General features: G+C 34.1%; 1 protein-coding gene across 5 annotated transcripts in view; it reads right to left on the reverse strand.

Annotated features, from left to right (window-relative positions):
• Positions 1–17,891, reverse strand: part of LOC118189512 (transmembrane protein 220-like) — a 56,462-nt gene extending 38,571 nt beyond the window's left edge. For 4 of the 5 annotated variants that reach the window (XR_004758285.2, XM_035360133.2, XM_035360132.2 and 1 more), the window contains exon 1: positions 17,619–17,891. Coding sequence is in view for 4 of the 5 variants with exons in the window: in XM_035360133.2 (XP_035216024.1) it covers positions 17,619–17,677 (59 nt within the window). In the remaining variant the exon portion in view is untranslated. Of the gene's footprint in view, positions 1–1,793; positions 1,930–17,618 lie in introns of those variants that run through there. The other variant, XM_035360134.2, reaches the window with a different exon arrangement.
• Positions 17,892–18,830: the final 939 nt, after the last annotated feature.

Here is an 18,830-nt window from a genome sequence, read left to right on the forward strand (position 1 = left end):
TTTTTTTTTTTATTATTATTATTAATATTTTTCAGATTCAGTTACAGTTTCTGCGTTCTAAGCCATACGGTTTCATTTTCCAATGCTAAAACTAATGACAGATTTTTTTTCGTACTACGAAAACTGATTATTATTTATGTAATTCTATGTTCTTTATTTTAAGATTTTGGTTTGTTGCAACAAAATAATAAAAAATCTGAATAGACAAACTTGCTCAAGGTCATAGGAAAGGAAGTCATACGAAGGTTCTTTATGCAATTTACACTTCGAGAATAAAGAACGTACTATGTGACATGAATCGATGTGACATATCGATGACTCTAGTAACAGCGGCGAAACTCAATAGAAAAAGATTTAGCTCTCTGTATTCATATAATTTGTAGGTAGATCTTATCTTAAAAAATGAAGTAGGCAAAATAAAAGGTACAAAAACTAAACTCTTTTCCTTTTTAGCGCGATCTGAACAGAAATTTAGTTTTGATAAACCTAAAATCGAATGCTTCTAAATTTTTTCACAAATAAAATAACTATTTTCAGAAAGTTTTCATATATTATGTGATATTATGGTTTATAATTATAGTCTCATACATCAGTCTGAAGGTCATCCCACAAATTATTTATCGCTGTTCCGAAAGAAAATAACTGCAATTAAGTAATTTTTGGAGAAATGCAATAAAACCCTCCAAAACTGCGCATAGTTAGAACTAAGAAATGAAACACAGTTGGCGGAATGTGGAGCAAGATCGGTAGTTAACATGTTTATTTTCTTTTAAATTTTATAGTTAGTTCACAAAGGGGGTATAAAATTCATCCCTAATTTTTTTCCCTTTTGTTGCTCCGAAACAGAGAAATACCATTTTTTTAAAAACCATTTATTGGTGACTTCAAAGAAGTTTAATGATACCTGGATATAAATTTGTAAAGAGAATTTCCACTTTTAAGAAACAAATTCATATGTATAAATAATTAACTATGCAAATATAAAAAAAAATATTTTATTTATTCTGTTCTCTTACATAGTTTATGAATATTTTGCAGTTTGTAGCAATTATTTTTGAAATTATGGAATACCTCGATTTTAAATATTAACTTGTTAATTTATACTTAATAAAAGTAAAATAAATCTATTATGTTACTGCAAAGGTACAAGTAGTTTTAATTTTGTCTCCGAGAAGGAAGATTCCCCATGATTATCCGCGCTGACAACTTCAAAAACTCAAGGAAAGTCAAGGTAGCAAAATTACTTTTGATTAATAAAAAATTAAAAAGAATTTACGTAATCCTGCTTAGAGAGGGTTAGTGGTAACACAAAGTCCAAAATTCTTAACATTTATACACGTAAGCAAATTTCTCATTCATTTTTAACAGCTATTTTATTTATTTATTTACTTTGGAGAACTTTTATTTTAATAAAACATCACCGTATAAAATAATAATTTTAAAAGAAGAAGTGAATTAAAAATATAATTATTCGAAGTTTATTTGCAAATACTGAAAGAAAACGTTATAGTCAATGGTGAAAAAATTGAAATCAATGACTCAATATTACCTTAAGAGAAAAACAAACGATTAAAAATATTCCAAAAGGAAAAGATAATTTTTATTAAAAAAAAATCAGAGTATCTAACCTATCCATAATAACTTAAAATAAGAATTATTAGTAACTTAGAAAAATCAACGAAGAGATATTAATAATATAATAAAAACATAACTAGTTAAAAATCTTTTTAGAATAATCCAATGAAAACTATTAATTCCTTTTTCCAAAAAAAAAAAAAAAGTTTAGAACTTACTCGCCACTTCCAAATTTGTAATTCATATTTAAAATAAAATTTAAGTTTTGAATTCCAACTCTTATTGGCTAAATTAACGCAGCGAATCGTCTTTGTGCTAGAATTGAATGTTTTAAATTCTTTCGTGACAGAGTTAGTTGCTCTTTCCTTTGGCATAATTTCTTGCTACTCCATAAAATTTGGCGACCGAAACTCAACATTGATTCAAATCTGACGCCAAATGTGTTTCGAATTCATACAACTTACTCCAATATTTCATCAGAAACAAGTTATATTTTCTTTAATGTGAATGTAATTAAATAAAGTCACTGCATGAATTCATTTTCGGTTGGGCGAAAAATAAGCTGCATGAAGATTTTATATTTAAGCTGATAATTTTTTTTCTACTGTTCTTAAAGCGTAAGTAAATAAATAGATTTTCGAATTATGCAATTAAAATGATATGGTAAAAATATATTTCTGAGAATGCTTCTGAAGTTAAATCCATAAAAAATCTTAGATTCATAAAAACGTTTAATTTGAAATTCTCAGAGTTAAATTAATGGATGTATCTTGAGCTCTTTTCAAGTAATAATGCATTAAAAAATCACATTAAGCAAAACAAAGCAGAGCTTTCATTTTTGCTTGTAATACTGTTTTCTAGCTTCCTCAACTGAAATGTTATGGTTTGAACTGTTTTCAGCTTTTTAATGTGTAAAAAATCATGCAATGTTTTTCTTGGAATTTCTAAGAAAAACAGAGCTGTGTCAATAAGCTTAGACAGCCGTATGCGGTATGTAAAGCCTACACATTCGAAATAACCCGAAACTTGTTTAGATTTTTAAATTAAAAATAAGGAACAAGTATATCAAATGCATTTATTAGTCCTGCAGAAGAAAGAGTACATGTTTAAAAAAAACCCTAAATTTAACTGTTACTTATTTGTCATTAATATGTTAAAACAAAATCATTTCAAGTTTGTTTGCTTGTTTATTTAAGTCCGGCAAAGCACTTGAGGGCTATATGCCTGCATTTCTAAACAAATAAAAGAACAAAAATTTAATAGCATATGTTTATTTTCAGATTAAACAAAACAAAGCAGAGAATTAATTGTTTACTTTTTTACATAATGAACTGAATTTAGATATGATTTATAAATGTATTTATAAAAATAATGAATATTTTTTTCAATAATTTAGAGTTTCATAGAATTGCAAATGTTAAAATAATCTCAATGCCACGAAATTTTCGAGGAAGTATTTCGAGCTCAAATTTTTATATTCAAAATGCAAATACTGCATACTTTTATCCGCTACTTACTTAGAGTAAATATTAAGTGGCCGCCCTCACTTCACCTTCAAATCAGATTTTTCCTCTGGCCAGTAAGTATGATGTCTTATGAAGAAAATTACCGCACTGAAACTTTCCCGCGTAAGGGTTGAACGTTCAGACAAAGAAAGGATTATTTGAATTATGGAAAAATACCCGAAATCTATTTGCCTGATTGAAGGGGTGCCTTTGGATTACAGAGGAAACTTGCCACGTTATCCACGTGGAGAAAACCGTGAAACTTCGATGCAGCCAGCCCATTCACCGAGACTTGAGCCTAAGTCGAATTACCAGTGCTCAGCGCTCTTATCATTCGGTCGCTAATGTGTTCGCAAAGTGTAAAATCAGACTGTACGAAAGTTTCCTACAGCAAATGACTGTAAGAAAAGAAGAGTACGAGACCCTGTACATACTACCGACACCTCTTCCCTATATGATCTGAAATGATATTGAGCAGCTATCATATTACCACTCTGACTCAAGATAAAAAGCACCCATTATCCTACTCATGGTTCTTCAGAGACTTCTTGAGTGCAAACACCAGTAATAATCAGTTCATGTATCTGTTCCATATCGAATTCCCCCACCGGTTTCCGTTTAAGTGAACTGCTAAAGCTCTCTAATTAACATAGCTTATCTTGGATTCAATTTCACAGGAAATTGAGATTCTTTGTATGGGATTAATTTATTTGACTATGCACACGGGGTCTATCTGGATAAGGTAGGGATGCTTTTGTAGATTTTCAATTATTCTAAGCAGAGCTGCTAGTTCCAATTTATACTGGCCCATCAGCAGTCGAGTTATTAAAATAGTCGAAATTCCGTATTCTGTTTTTGGGATTTCACACAGTGACCTGAATAACACTGAAGTTACAGGAAGCTTTTGTCGTATTCTCACAAAATGTGTAAATGCTAGTTTATGGATAATAATTACGATCGTGGTAGTAGTTTATGATGTGGATAACTACATTAATACTGATTCAGAAGTCAAACAACAAAAATCAGCGTTAATTCACAAAATTTTCACAGGACTAGTTTCGATGGTTTTACCGAACCATCATCTTCAGCTGCAAAACCGCAAATGAACAAGATAGGAAATAATGTTTAGATAAGATAAGAAAGCCTGGACAAGAATAAGCAAGTGGCGCCATCTGTTGGCGAAACCAGAACTAAAACATAATTTCTCTAAAAGCCGAAGGCAAATTTGGATTGGAATTAGGATCGTTAACTAGAACAGAAAGATTTTTATGAATGTGAAATGCCTCTAGAAAATCCAGTTCTCCAATGGAAGATGTTTTTTGAATAATTTTGGCAGCAGAAAAATTGAAAGTGTGATTTTCGGACCAACAATGTTGAGCAACAGAAGACTTCTGTGTTTCCTTTTTTCTAACATATGCCTCATGTTCTTTGACGCGAAATTTTAAGGCTCTCTTAGTTTGGCCAATGTAAATTAAACCGCACTGGCAAGGAATCCTATAAATACCCCAGGAATTCATATCCGGAATGGGGTCCTTGAGTATAGAAGTTGGAATTTTATTGATGGGAGAGTAAACAACCCGAAAGTTAAATTTCTGCAAAATATGTGCAACTTTATAGCTAATTGATGGAAAGAAGGGAATGACAACAGAATTTTTATAATCTCCTAAAATAAGAGTGTGGCTTTTAGTGTGTTGAGATGAGAATTTTTTAACTGCTTGATTAATAATGTTGGGTGAAAAGCCCCTGTCAATAGCTATTGCTTTTAAATAATTTAGTTCTTCATCAAGGGCTAGTTTGGAGGAGCAAACTTGAAGAGCACGGAAAACATAGGAATAAAATGAAGCTAACTTTTGTTTAGTCGGATGACATGATTTAAAGTGTGGTGGAAGGCAAACCGATGAAGGTTTACGGTAAACTGTAGTACTGAAGTTGGATGTGTTACGTGTGACCAGAATGTCGAGAAACGGAAGAGAATTGCAAGTCTCAAGTTCAAAAGTGAACTGAATAGCAGGATCAATAGAATTCATTGTTGAAAGAACTCTATTTAAATCATCTTTATTACCTTCAAACAGGGTAAAAGTATCGTCTACGTAGCGGAACCATGCCGGGAAGTTTAAAGTTTCAAACAATTTTGATTCATAATAATGCATGTAGATATCAGCCAGGATGGGACTGAGGGGACTTCCCATGGCTAATCCCTCAGTTTGCTTGTAATATTTATTTTGGAAAACAAAATGTGTTTGTTTCAAACAGAGTTGAGTGAGAGAAATTAGCTCATCAATTTCGATGCAAGAGAAATGAAATTCGCGAAGTCTGGTTTCTAGACATCTTAATACACCCTCCACTGGGACATTGGTGAATAATGATTTTACATCAAAAGAAACCATGAGTAAATTACGAGGAGAAATGTTTTTAACCTTTTTTACAAACTCTATTGAATTTTTTATGGTGTAAATGTTATTGTCTAATAGAGTGGAAAATCTAGAAACTAAATATTTAGCTAATGGATACGAGGCAGTACCTAAATTTGATACAATAGGGCGGAAAGGAATACCACTTTTATGAATTTTGGGAAGAGCATATAATCTGGCACAATTCGCAACAGATGGGATAAGCGAATGTTTTAAGTTGCTTGAAATGATTTGCGAAGATTTGATCGCAGTTTTTATTTTGGATAAGTCCGAAGGTGAAGGATCTTTGATCGGATCCTTCACCTTCGGACTTATCCAAAATAAAAACTGCGATCAAATCTTCGCAAATCATTTCAAGCAACTTAAAACATTCGCTTATCCCATCTGTTGCGAATTGTGCCAGATTATATGCTCTTCCCAAAATTCATAAAAGTGGTATTCCTTTCCGCCCTATTGTATCAAATTTAGGTACTGCCTCGTATCCATTAGCTAAATATTTAGTTTCTAGATTTTCCACTCTATTAGACAATAACATTTACACCATAAAAAATTCAATAGAGTTTGTAAAAAAGGTTAAAAACATTTCTCCTCGTAATTTACTCATGGTTTCTTTTGATGTAAAATCATTATTCACCAATGTCCCAGTGGAGGGTGTATTAAGATGTCTAGAAACCAGACTTCGCGAATTTCATTTCTCTTGCATCGAAATTGATGAGCTAATTTCTCTCACTCAACTCTGTTTGAAACAAACACATTTTGTTTTCCAAAATAAATATTACAAGCAAACTGAGGGATTAGCCATGGGAAGTCCCCTCAGTCCCATCCTGGCTGATATCTACATGCATTATTATGAATCAAAATTGTTTGAAACTTTAAACTTCCCGGCATGGTTCCGCTACGTAGACGATACTTTTACCCTGTTTGAAGGTAATAAAGATGATTTAAATAGAGTTCTTTCAACAATGAATTCTATTGATCCTGCTATTCAGTTCACTTTTGAACTTGAGACTTGCAATTCTCTTCCGTTTCTCGACATTCTGGTCACACGTAACACATCCAACTTCAGTACTACAGTTTACCGTAAACCTTCATCGGTTTGCCTTCCACCACACTTTAAATCATGTCATCCGACTAAACAAAAGTTAGCTTCATTTTATTCCTATGTTTTCCGTGCTCTTCAAGTTTGCTCCTCCAAACTAGCCCTTGATGAAGAACTAAATTATTTAAAAGCAATAGCTATTGACAGGGGCTTTTCACCCAACATTATTAATCAAGCAGTTAAAAAATTCTCATCTCAACACACTAAAAGCCACACTCTTATTTTAGGAGATTATAAAAATTCTGTTGTCATTCCCTTCTTTCCATCAATTAGCTATAAAGTTGCACATATTTTGCAGAAATTTAACTTTCGGGTTGTTTACTCTCCCATCAATAAAATTCCAACTTCTATACTCAAGGACCCCATTCCGGATATGAATTCCTGGGGTATTTATAGGATTCCTTGCCAGTGCGGTTTAATTTACATTGGCCAAACTAAGAGAGCCTTAAAATTTCGCGTCAAAGAACATGAGGCATATGTTAGAAAAAAGGAAACACAGAAGTCTTCTGTTGCTCAACATTGTTGGTCCGAAAATCACACTTTCAATTTTTCTGCTGCCAAAATTATTCAAAAAACATCTTCCATTGGAGAACTGGATTTTCTAGAGGCATTTCACATTCATAAAAATCTTTCTGTTCTAGTTAACGATCCTAATTCCAATCCAAATTTGCCTTCGGCTTTTAGAGAAATTATGTTTTAGTTCTGGTTTCGCCAACAGATGGCGCCACTTGCTTATTCTTGTCCAGGCTTTCTTATCTTATCTAAACATTATTTCCTATCTTGTTCATTTGCGGTTTTGCAGCTGAAGATGATGGTTCGGTAAAACCATCGAAACTAGTCCTGTGAAAATTTTGTGAATTAACGCTGATTTTTGTTGTTTGACTTCTGAATCAGTATTTATTCGGCGTGTTATTGTGTCTTAACTACATTAATGTATAGCTGTATTCATAGCTATCTGTTACATGAACAGGAACTTATTACCTTTACAAGCCCTCCTGAAAAGTACCTCTCTCTATAGAAGCACATCGCTTTCAATCTTTAGACGCAGTTAATTAATTAAACATACCAATGCATGCCGTTGAAAGGAAAAGTAAAGCAGCTTATGAAGTAGTTTGGGTTTGGTTTATTAGATTACGGCAAAGCACTCGAGGGCTATCTGCCTTAAGGGAGAGATGCCTTCATGGAGGACTTTTTTCTGGGAAACTGGCTCGTATACACATTACGCATGGGGAAAACCACGAAAACACCCATGCAGCCAGCCCGTTCGCTGGATTTGGACCGAACTACCAGTGTTCAGCGACGTTACCGCTCGGCCGCTGGTGGGCCGCTTATGAAGTAGAGGCTTAATTCAAATTCAAGTCCAAAACTTCATTAAATTAAACACGCGAATTATTGCTTTGTCCGAAACATTACAACAAAGCTTTAAGAAGGTTTTAAATAAACCTTTTATGTAAATCTTGGAATGAATAGAAAGCACAACTTTTACAGTAAACTCCGCCCTTTGCGGGTATTTAAAATAATAAAGTTCAAGCTCAATTTAAAAGTATTGTAATCGGAGACTTACCCAAATTTGGCTTACCAATCTGATTCAAAACTTTAATGAGGCGTTTTGATGTCCGCTAGCAAAATGCCGAAGAACATAATCTTAATGGATAGAGCTGGACGACAGAAGGTAAAGGTACTTACGTATTATTGCAACCAGGTTGACGCTATTATTCGTAAGTTTTGACGCTATTTGTAAGTTTGAGTAAAAATGTATGAATAGAAAGAAAATGTACATTTATTAATTACAGATAATTTTTAATACAGTTTTTTATATTATTTTCTTTTAAAATATAAAATAGCAATTAAACCCTTTCGGTTTCGAATTTGAATAAGTTGCAGAATTATTTTTTCGGCGGAAATCTTTTGGCTATTGCTTTTAGCACTGACTAAAAACCGTATTCGCCATAACCATGTACACGTCGACTTATTTTTACTTAAAAAAAATCCCAGAATTGCACAAAAATGGCATTGCGCACACCCTTCACTTTATCCATGTACACTGCTATTTTCTCATAAATTACAAAAATTTGCACGAAAATGCAGGAAAATTTTGTGAATCTCCACATGCTCTTTTTACAAAACTACGTATAATACGTAGGGTTGCCAAATTTCGCAATTTATGCGAATTTTGACCTGGTTGCGATAATACATAAGTACCAAAGTAAATTGCAGGCGTCGCTGTCAAAATCTCGGTTTAATCCTAGTATCCGGTGCACACGGGATTTGGCTACTTTTGGCGACTTTTATGATGAGCAGTAAAAACGGGACATATACGATGAGTAGCAAACGGGTATTCAAAGAATATATATAGTTATACGTAGTATATAGTGTATAGTATACTATCACTATATATACATAGATGTTCTTTTGGTAATTTTTGGATGTTGGCGAAAATTTTCAAAATCGCGCCAAGGCTGCACCGTATACTAGGATTTTACCAAAATCTCTATATATCTAAGGAATTCAAAACCCTCGATTTAAATACTCTTCCATCTAATTTGTATCATGGTGAGATCTACGGAAAGGATATGTTATAGTGAAGATTGAAATCGTAATAATTGGTTAATTAACATAAAATAATTTATAATTCTACATGTAGTATCAATAGCCGTTCTCTTTAAAAAATAACAAAAAATTAAATATATTTCAACTACAGTCAAAGACCGTATAATCTTTATTAAATTTAGTACGTAGATGAATTCTCATCCAGGAAACAAAATGCATTTGAAAAGGGAATTTGTTTTAAATTTAAGTAAACTAGTATGAAAGACACATAACATTACATACTGTTTGCGCCTGCATCGTCTTCAGGTTTTAGTACACGTTGCTGTTTTCATAATATCATAACCAAATTCCAGACAGCTACATGAATATCGTTCTAATAAGCCTTTGATCACATGGGGATGATCCTTTTATTACATTTAAGAGCGACATTTACGTTATAAGGTGAGCAGTTGTCAATAAAAAGAAGGGTATTATTCTTCAGTTTCTTATGCCATTTCAAAAGCTATTCATTAAAAATTACATATTCCCGACCTTGAATTCTAGTCCACCGATAAACTCTTCATTTCTTTAAAACATCATGGATTCTTTCTTTTTCTGCTTACTAACAGTTTTCGGTTAATCTTTGGATTATGGTAACTTGGCGATTTTTTGGCGAAAATTTGGCGACCAACCCTGCTACAGCAACTTGCTAGTTTTTGTTTGGACGCCATTTTGTTTTCACGAAGTAAAGGCATGCTTTTTTTTTTTTTTTTTTTTTTTACTCAACATTTTATTTTCCAACAATCTGTTAGCTGAATTAAGCTTATGCTAGAACTTTTACGGAACAAAAGTGCTTAATCATGACGAAGATTAGGTGCGAAATTGGGAGAAAGTGCAGAATCGCCCACTGCTTGCGGCGTTTTTAAGAATTGAACATACGCGGTATCATCCATGTACACGTCGACATATTTTCACTTAAAAAAAATCCCAGAATTGCACAAAAATGGCATTGCGCACACTCTTTACTTTATCCATGTGCACTGCTAAAGTCCTAGCTAGTAACCTTTATCGCCTTACCAAAATGTCGCCAAACTACCTGTTACCATATTCCAAAGATTAGCTCAGGTTTCTTTTTTACGACACGTATTGACGCAGAATAAAATGGACACAAGATCTTTGGGCATTTTACACCCTTTTGAATTTTCAGTTTTGATTTAATATGCATGTTGAGGCAATACACCCCTGTTTCCTTAGGATTACCTAATGAACCACCTGTACAGACCTGTTTCATTAGGATTATGAATGTTTTAAAGACAGAAATTCACAGTTGGGCCAGGCGTCGCAATATCTTTTGGTTGCGGTCAAAACCAACCAAAATGTGAATATTAAGGGATTCCGAAACGGTGCAGTCATTTTAGAACGGTGTTTCTGTGTGAATAATAAGATAAATTCTATTGAGAAAATAATTATAATGCGCTTTCCCTTTCGACCTGATTTTTGCATGATTAAAATTTAACTATGAAAAGTAGTTTAATTTAATGTTGACATACTAAAAGAAGTGTAATATGAGTTTAAAGTTTTTAACTTTTCCCCTTCCTGGAAATCTCCTGGGACAGTATGCCCCAGTCGTATTGTGAACTGGGACTATTTGTCCCAATCGTCTAGGATATTGTGACAATAACCTTACACTGCATGTGAATAACTAATAAATGAAATGTACCGAATATTTTATTCTTTTGTTTTTCCAATGGCAGATAGTGAACAATTACAAATGTAACCCAGTCCATTAATCTATACAAGGCGGGAAGTGGTGGTCTCTTTATTATGGGGGCACCTACTAGGTGGGCCACCATCGCCTTACCTATGAAGGGACGGACAGTTACAACCATGCCTTTTCCAGGATTCGAACCCAGGCCCTTCGGCATCGCAGTCAGCTTCCCTAACTACCATACCGAATGGGCGGCATATTTTATTCTTACAGTACAAGCTAGGTATGATATGGCGAAAAGCAATCTTTACAAAGTGAAACCTGACGCATTTGGGAAATAGGCTAGATTTCTTTAGTCATCTATTTGTTCCCTCATTCCTTAGAAACACTACAAACGTAAAACCCCATTTAAAAGTGGGTTTTATTTACCCAATAAGGAATGAAATCTAATCTCTGGGACATATGGCCCATTAGGATCGAAAGGGTTAGGCTTTAAACATAGTAATTAAAATTCTAATTATAGTATTATAAAAACAGACATAACTGAATGAAATTTATTTTACTTTTCAATATCAATGGCTCCCCTGATGCTTAACTTGTGAGGTTAATTTACTCAAGTCGTCTGTGAAAATTCATTTTGAAAAAAAATATTTGCTTCTATTTATAAGTTAAATCGAATGCGGTCAAAGCCAGAATTTTGTAATTATGGATAATGGATTGGCATTGCCAAGCGTAACGATTTCTTTTTGAAAAAAAATAATTAATCACAGTTTTTATTTTTTAAATTACAAATGCATGCTCGTAAATGCAACTTTGTAATAAAAAATGTTGCTGTTATTATTTATTCTCCATTTATTTTTTTATTTATTCTTCAAGTGCTCATTCGATATTTAGGTTTTATAATTTGTTTTCGTATATTATATTTTCAGAAATCAAGTGGATCACTTGAAATTATGGATTGGATTATTGCAATTTGGCACAAAACCTGTCAAGGTTATCTGCGTCAGACAAATGGTAACACACGTGAAATTATGAAATGTGTTACTCGATAACCTTACGTTGCTGAATCTTGATTTAGGCTATTCGTTTTGCTACCAATATTTCTGCAGTAGGTAAATTATCCCCTTTTGCTTCACCATAAAAGTGCAATTGTAAATCATAGTTTCTTTTTAAGGTACTTACGTGTAGTCGTAGCCATCTTAGTAGAAGTTGCCAAACTCTAGCAACCATGCGAATAACGGTTCTTTAGGTAACTAAATCTAAGCTTTACCTAAATAAACTTTAGGTAAAGCTTTAGGTAAGTTGTAATCCGAAAATTCACCGAATCGCCTTTATTTCTGTAAAAAATCGCCAAACTGCGCCAAGAAGATTGCGCTAATACGTAAAAAACCTTTTTTTTTTTCCTGCCATCGGTTAAACCAGTCATCTATTACTCTAAAATAATTTTTCCCAACATTTATTGGCTCACCAGCGGCCGAGCGGTAAAGTCGCTGAACACTGGTAGTTCTGTTCGAGGTTCGAATCCCGCGAACGGGCTGGCTGCATGGGAGTTTTCGTGGTTTTCCCTATGTGTAACGTGTATACGAGCCAGTTTCCCTTAGAAAGTCCTCCACGAAGGCATCCCTCCCCTTAGGCAGATAGCCCTCGAGGCTTTGCCATAATCACACACCCACACACACACCCAACATTTATTACTAATTGTTCAGCTTTCTGTCGCATCAATAAACAAATAAGTGCCACTTCTTTTTCACAACATTTGTAAAACAAATCCTCATTGCTTTCTCAACACTGTGAGCTTCTCTGCTTCGCATTCGCTTCATGTTTTAATCTCGATTTTGCTTTGTTTTCAAAATATATCGTAATGATTCTTGAAAATCCTGCATGAGGAAGGGTTGAGGAAAATATTGAATTTAAGAGCAGAATTCTATTGCCTCATTTTTGGGAGTTGATCATAACGCTTTAGCAAGTCAACTTGATTCCTCAGACTCAGATCATTACGTCTTTTGCTGGACGCCATCATGAAAATTACTATATAAAATTAAATAACAACCTTTAACAAACAGAATATCCATAAAATAGTAAAGCTCAAAACAAGTGAAGATATATTTAGGCGGGAAAAACCAAGGTCAACGAGAATTCCGTTCCGTTAAACAGTTTCGTCCAAGTTGATCTTTCTGAGATTTGGAAAACGGGAGTCTATACATATTTGCCTTAAATCAAAACCCAGCTGCTTCACGGTTTAATTCCTCACTTATGTGTCCTTTGACTATATCTATTCTCTGTTTTGTTCATATTTGGTGATTTTATCTTATGTTTGACCATTTACGATATGCATTGCGTAAATAGACAAGACTGCGCCAGTCGCTGGCTAGAGTCTTGAGCATCATACAGGGGATAGTGCAACTTTGCTCCGTTCTGCCCCCAATTTTGAAGAAGAGCATCCCGGAGAGACGGGTCCTAGGTTCTCCCACTTCTCTTCCCCTATCATCAAACTCTCAAGAGGATTTGCGGCTCGCCGCATATTTAGAGTGCCCTTATGCCGCGCGGACACTCTGCATTTACAAACATCCATGCCTTCTCCGGTATTCAAACCCGGGCTTTTCAGTACGGCAGTCAGCATCGCTAAACACTATCCTGGTTGGGCGGCCCATAATGATTTGACATTAACCAGATTGTTGATCATAATAAGCGACGATATATTTCCAATGATTTATTATTAAAATAGGAGAGGTTTCAGCAATTCCATAGCAAAATGATAACAATAATCGCGTTCACATTAAGTGGCTCCTGTAAATTTGTCTTGTGAAAATCATCGTACATAAATAAGAGTTTCAGTTACAGCAAATTCCTCCCAACCGGTATAGCTGTTAGCGTCGCTCACTCCCGTGCGGAAGGGCACGGGCTCGAATCCCGGAGAAGGCAAGGATGTTTATAAATATATAGTTTCGGATGCGGCATGGCTGCATTCACTCTAAATATGCAGCGAAAGGAAAGTCCTTTCGTATGGTTTGGTGGAAGGAGAGAGAAGTGGAAGGCCCTCGAACCCATCCCTCCCTGGGTGCTTTCCATCAAAATTGAGGGGGGGGGACTGAGCTAAATCGCACTGTCACCTGAATGGTGCTCAAGGGTGTTGCCAACAGCAGGCGTAATCTAGCGCTCCTTGCTATGAGGAATTTCACCGGCTTGGGATGATTACGTCAGACAAGTGAGCATAAGCAACAAAAACAACGTTGCAGCAAATAATTCAGAAAGCTTCCTATTGCTAGCATTAGGATTTTGCCTATCGTACCAACTGCAAGGTCTACCCTTCGGTTTGGATACCATGAAATAATTCTGATCCATTGATTTAACATGCTGTAATACGTCCAGTTTGATGTATGTCTTGTTTGGACGCGAAAAGTTTTCGGCTAATCTTTGGCATATGGTAACAGGTAGTTTGGCGACATTTTGGTAAGGAGATAAAGGTTACAAGCTAGGACTTTAGCAGTGTACATGGATAAAGTCAAGAGTGTGCGCAATGCCATTTTTGTGCAATTCTGGGATGTTTCTTTAAGTGAAAATAGGTCGACTTGTACATGGATGATACCGTGTATGTGCAATTCTTAAAAACGCGGCAAGCAGTTTGCGATTCTGCGCTTTCTCCCAATTTCGCACCTAATCTTCGTTATGATTAAGCATTTTTGTTTCATAAAAGTTCTAGCATAAGCGTTCCATAAAAGTTCTAGCATAGCAGATTGTTGGAAAAAAATGTTGAGCAAAAGAAAAAAAAAAAAAAAAAAAAAAACACGTCCTTACTTCGTGAAAACAAAATGGCGTCCAAACAAAAAGTAGCAGGTTGCTGTAGCAGGGTTGGTCGCCAAATTTTCATCCAAAAATTGCCAAGTTACCATAATCCAAAGATTAACCAATTTTTGTTTGGAATGTGAGGTAAGCTAGATGAGTCATAACTGCTCGCACTACACTTGTTTACCTCTTTCGAGATACTAATGTTATGACTGCCCATGATGGCTGTTGCTGTCAATACGCCTGCCGCAGTAAAGAACCAGCGCTACAACTTTTAACTTTCAAGTGATTTTCTGTTTTTTGCGCATAATTGTTTTGTAAATTCATTAACACCGAGTTTTAGGGAATTTAATAAGAAGATGGTGTACTTAATTATAGGAAAGCACACGAGGGCTATCTGCCTAAGGGGAGGGATGCCTTCGTGGAGGACTTTCTAAGGGAAACTGGCTCGCATACACGTTACACATGGGGAAAACCCCGAAAACGCCCATGCAGCCAGCCCGTTCGCTTTAATAAGAAGAGTCAAACAAAGAAACGTATGGTTAGGATCATCATGCAGGTGAAATAAAGATATTGTTGAAATGTATGAAGATGGTATGAGCATCAGGATATGGCTATTGCATACCGTAAAAATGTGGGGTACGATAATGTTTAGGTTTACCAAAAACAAAGGCGCTATTAAATCGGCTGACGTTGTGAAGGGGATGAAATCGATTACCAAACAATGCTCAGAGAATTAGAGTTTGTTGAAAAATTGCTTGGATTAGATTTGAATAGCAAGAAAATATTTATTACAATATTTCATTCATATGCAGTATATATTTTATCCACTGCATTTGTATTTTAGTGTTAAACGGTGATATAAATAATAACAATAGGATTTTATTAGTGTGTGTATAAACGTGTATAGTGCTATTAAAGACTACAAACTTTTCGCAATCAATTCCCTCATTCATAAAAAAAACCCACAGCTTTTAAATTGCAGTTATATAAAAACGCAAAAGCACTTGCACAAAGCTTATTTTTGGTGTATTTAGTGTATTCGAGCATAAGTGTACTATTAATTGTTGCACAAGCAATTATTATTACTAACCCAAAGAAGCGTTAGCCCCAAAGGGCTATTAGTCTCAAAACTGTGTTTTTCGTCCTTTTACTTTCTGCACTGATACACTTTTCAAATTGTTGCCACCAAATAGTATCGCCATGTATTATATTTAAAGAAATTAAATAATGAAGAATCTGTAAGAACTCATGTTTCTCGCATTGTGAAAAAACAACGGTACCTAGAGCCATCAAATTTTGAATAATGTAATCCTCCAACCGAACATAAGCAATTGGAAGCCAGAATTCTGAATTTGTTTTATTATCCATTTCAAAATTTGTAAAAATTTAATATTCTTTCATCAATATGTAATATTCTTTCATGTGTATAAACATTAAACACGAATTTTTGATTAACAAACTCAACGATTCCAAAGCGAGTAATGGCAACACTGGACGAAAAAAAAAAAAATTTTATCTCCAACGCACGAGACTGTGTATCGGAAATTTTAAAGATATGCTATTTTACTGTTTCTAAATATTTTGCGATATTGCTGTTGAATTTAATTTTATGTGGTTTAAGTGCGAAGAACATGGCATTTAATAAATAAAGGTAGCACACAAAAAGTTAAGAAAAAGGCCCTTCTAACCGTAATATAAAATCTGGTGGTATGGTGTATTTAATTATGGCAAAGCACACTAGGGCTATCTGCCAAAGGGAAGGGATGCCTTCGTGGAGGACCTTTCTAAGGGAAACTGGCTCGTATACACATTACACATGGGGAAAACTACGAAAACACCCATACAGCCAGCCCGTATAAAATCTGAAAGCAGATATTTATTTATTTTTTTTTTTTTTTTTTAAATTTTGTAGTGCTTTATCAGTTATGCTCATTTTCGAATAACGTATTAATTTATAGCCCAAATAGGCGTTGTTGGTCTCGAAACGGCATTTTGCGTCGAATCACTATAAACGGTTGTATGATTCTTCAGATTGTTGCCACCAAATATTATCGCCGTGTATTATATTAAAAGAAACTAAAAAAAATTAAGAATACACATTAGAATCATCAGATTTTGAATAACGTAGTCTTCCGCCCTAATTTTCCCAGATTTGAAATTTAGAATTTGTTTTATTGTTTATGTCATATTTTGTAAAACTTTAACGGTTTTTTTTTTTTTTTTTTTTTTTTTTTTTGATTAAAAAACTCAACAATTTCAAAGCGAGCAGTAGTAACGCTTGTAGGGAATAAAACATTTTTGTCTCCAGAGCGCGAGACTGTCTATCGGAAATTCTATAGCTACGCTGTTTTTAAATACTTTTAGCCCAGTGTAGGGTTAGCCTAAATGCTCTTGAAACGTGTGTGCGTCTGTAAATGAAAAAAACGCCTGTTTGGGCGTAATATAATTTTTTTAAAATTATTGAAAAAAAAAAGGATCTGTTTTTTTTGGATTTGAAATTACCAAAAACGTTATTACAACATTCAGTACTTGAAGTAGATGCAACAAAAAATACATATTAAATATAGCAGTTCATTGCTATCTTGCATTTTGTACAACATACAAAATTTGCAAGAATGCTGTTTACCTTCACGGCATTTTTGTATAAGTTACATGAACCAACCATAAATGTTTTATTACTTGAATGTATCTGCATAGTTTATGGATCTTAAATTGAAAGAATATTTCTGTACCATCATTTGGATTAAGTGTAAGGAAGATAGTGTGTAATCAAGCAGAATTTGCAAGTTCATCGATGTGTTAGACAAAATTTATACATGCAGTAATAAAAAACATTTCGCTAATAAAACCTTATAATCTAACCCTAACGCGCTGAAATGCATTTATGGTATATTTGATCATTTTACTTAAATTTCTTTCCATATTCACCTGATCCTAATTTACTAAACAACTCCGCGTGTATAATTTGGGCATAATTTTAATTTTATATAAAATTTATTACTCACTTCACTCTTTGAAGGGGTTCTTTTAGTTCTATTACTTCTTCCATAGCGACCGATGTCATAAAAAGGCGGGTTCACATATACGTGCCCATCACATTTTCTGGAATATCAATCATGTGTTATTCCTTTCAGCGGTAATTACAGAAGTGTGATACTTCAAGATTTTGCAGTAGCCATCTGTCACTCTAAAAAACACATGTTTCAGATGTGTGCATTAGATTTCGCCATTAAAAAGAGCAAGCTGTTGCTGTTTTGATTTCCAGCTCCTTCACGTGTTTGCTTATCAGATAAGTGCAGTATCTCTCTTTAACTCGCGATAAATTTAGGGACTGAACAAGTATTACAAAACCGCTTTCTTAAATAAGAGAAGATCTTACCATCACGTAATGACATTGTAAAAATGTTTCAAGGCCAGGCAAAGATGGAGCCAAATAATTACACAAAAAAATTTGGTATTTTGTTATTAAATCCGCTACCGCTAAAATTGGCATACTTAATTTCCCAATCTGTAACATGCAAATTTGAATTATCACGAAAAGCAGATGCAGGAGCCGTTTTAATAAAAAGTTTCATATACTTTAATCTGATTGTTTAATTTAGGCGGAGTTCACAAGTAGATTATAGAAGACAGTATTGCATCAATAGAAAAAACACATATACTATTACGTGCACCATTTTTCATTAGATTCTGAAGGGGGCAACATGTACCTTCTACGGTTTCCCATGCTCTTTGCCGTTATAAATAATTTTGATATTTTTGCATTCAGTGTAAATAATATGTGCATAAATGTTGTGAATTAAATTTATAAGGCAGTAAAAAAGGTGGGTCAAAGCTTTATTTACTTAAATAAAAATTTTAGGTACGTATTTAAAATACGGCAAAGAATTTGATGAAATTAGTTTTAGCGCTGGAGACAGAAGAATTAGAGACTGCGGATATAAAATATATAGCCTTTTAATACCATTCCTTATAATAGAAAGCCTAATTAATAAAAAAAATATTCTTATTTCATAAATTAAACACTAAAAGTTTAAGAACTTTTCCGTGCAAAATTAGTGCACATATTAATAATTGCAATTTCATGGAATCAGCCACAAAATTAAGTTCATTTTTTTTCTTGTGCAAGATAATTAATCGCCAAAAGACGATTGGCTTCTATTCTATAGCTTTTGTCCCTAAATTTAATAGAATGTTTCCTATTTCTCTTTGTAACA

Source organism: Stegodyphus dumicola, chromosome 6, assembly GCF_044657685.1.
Source record: "Stegodyphus dumicola isolate Sdum_Otavi_A_Nest chromosome 6, ASM4465768v1".
NCBI lineage: Eukaryota > Metazoa > Arthropoda > Arachnida > Araneae > Eresidae > Stegodyphus > Stegodyphus dumicola.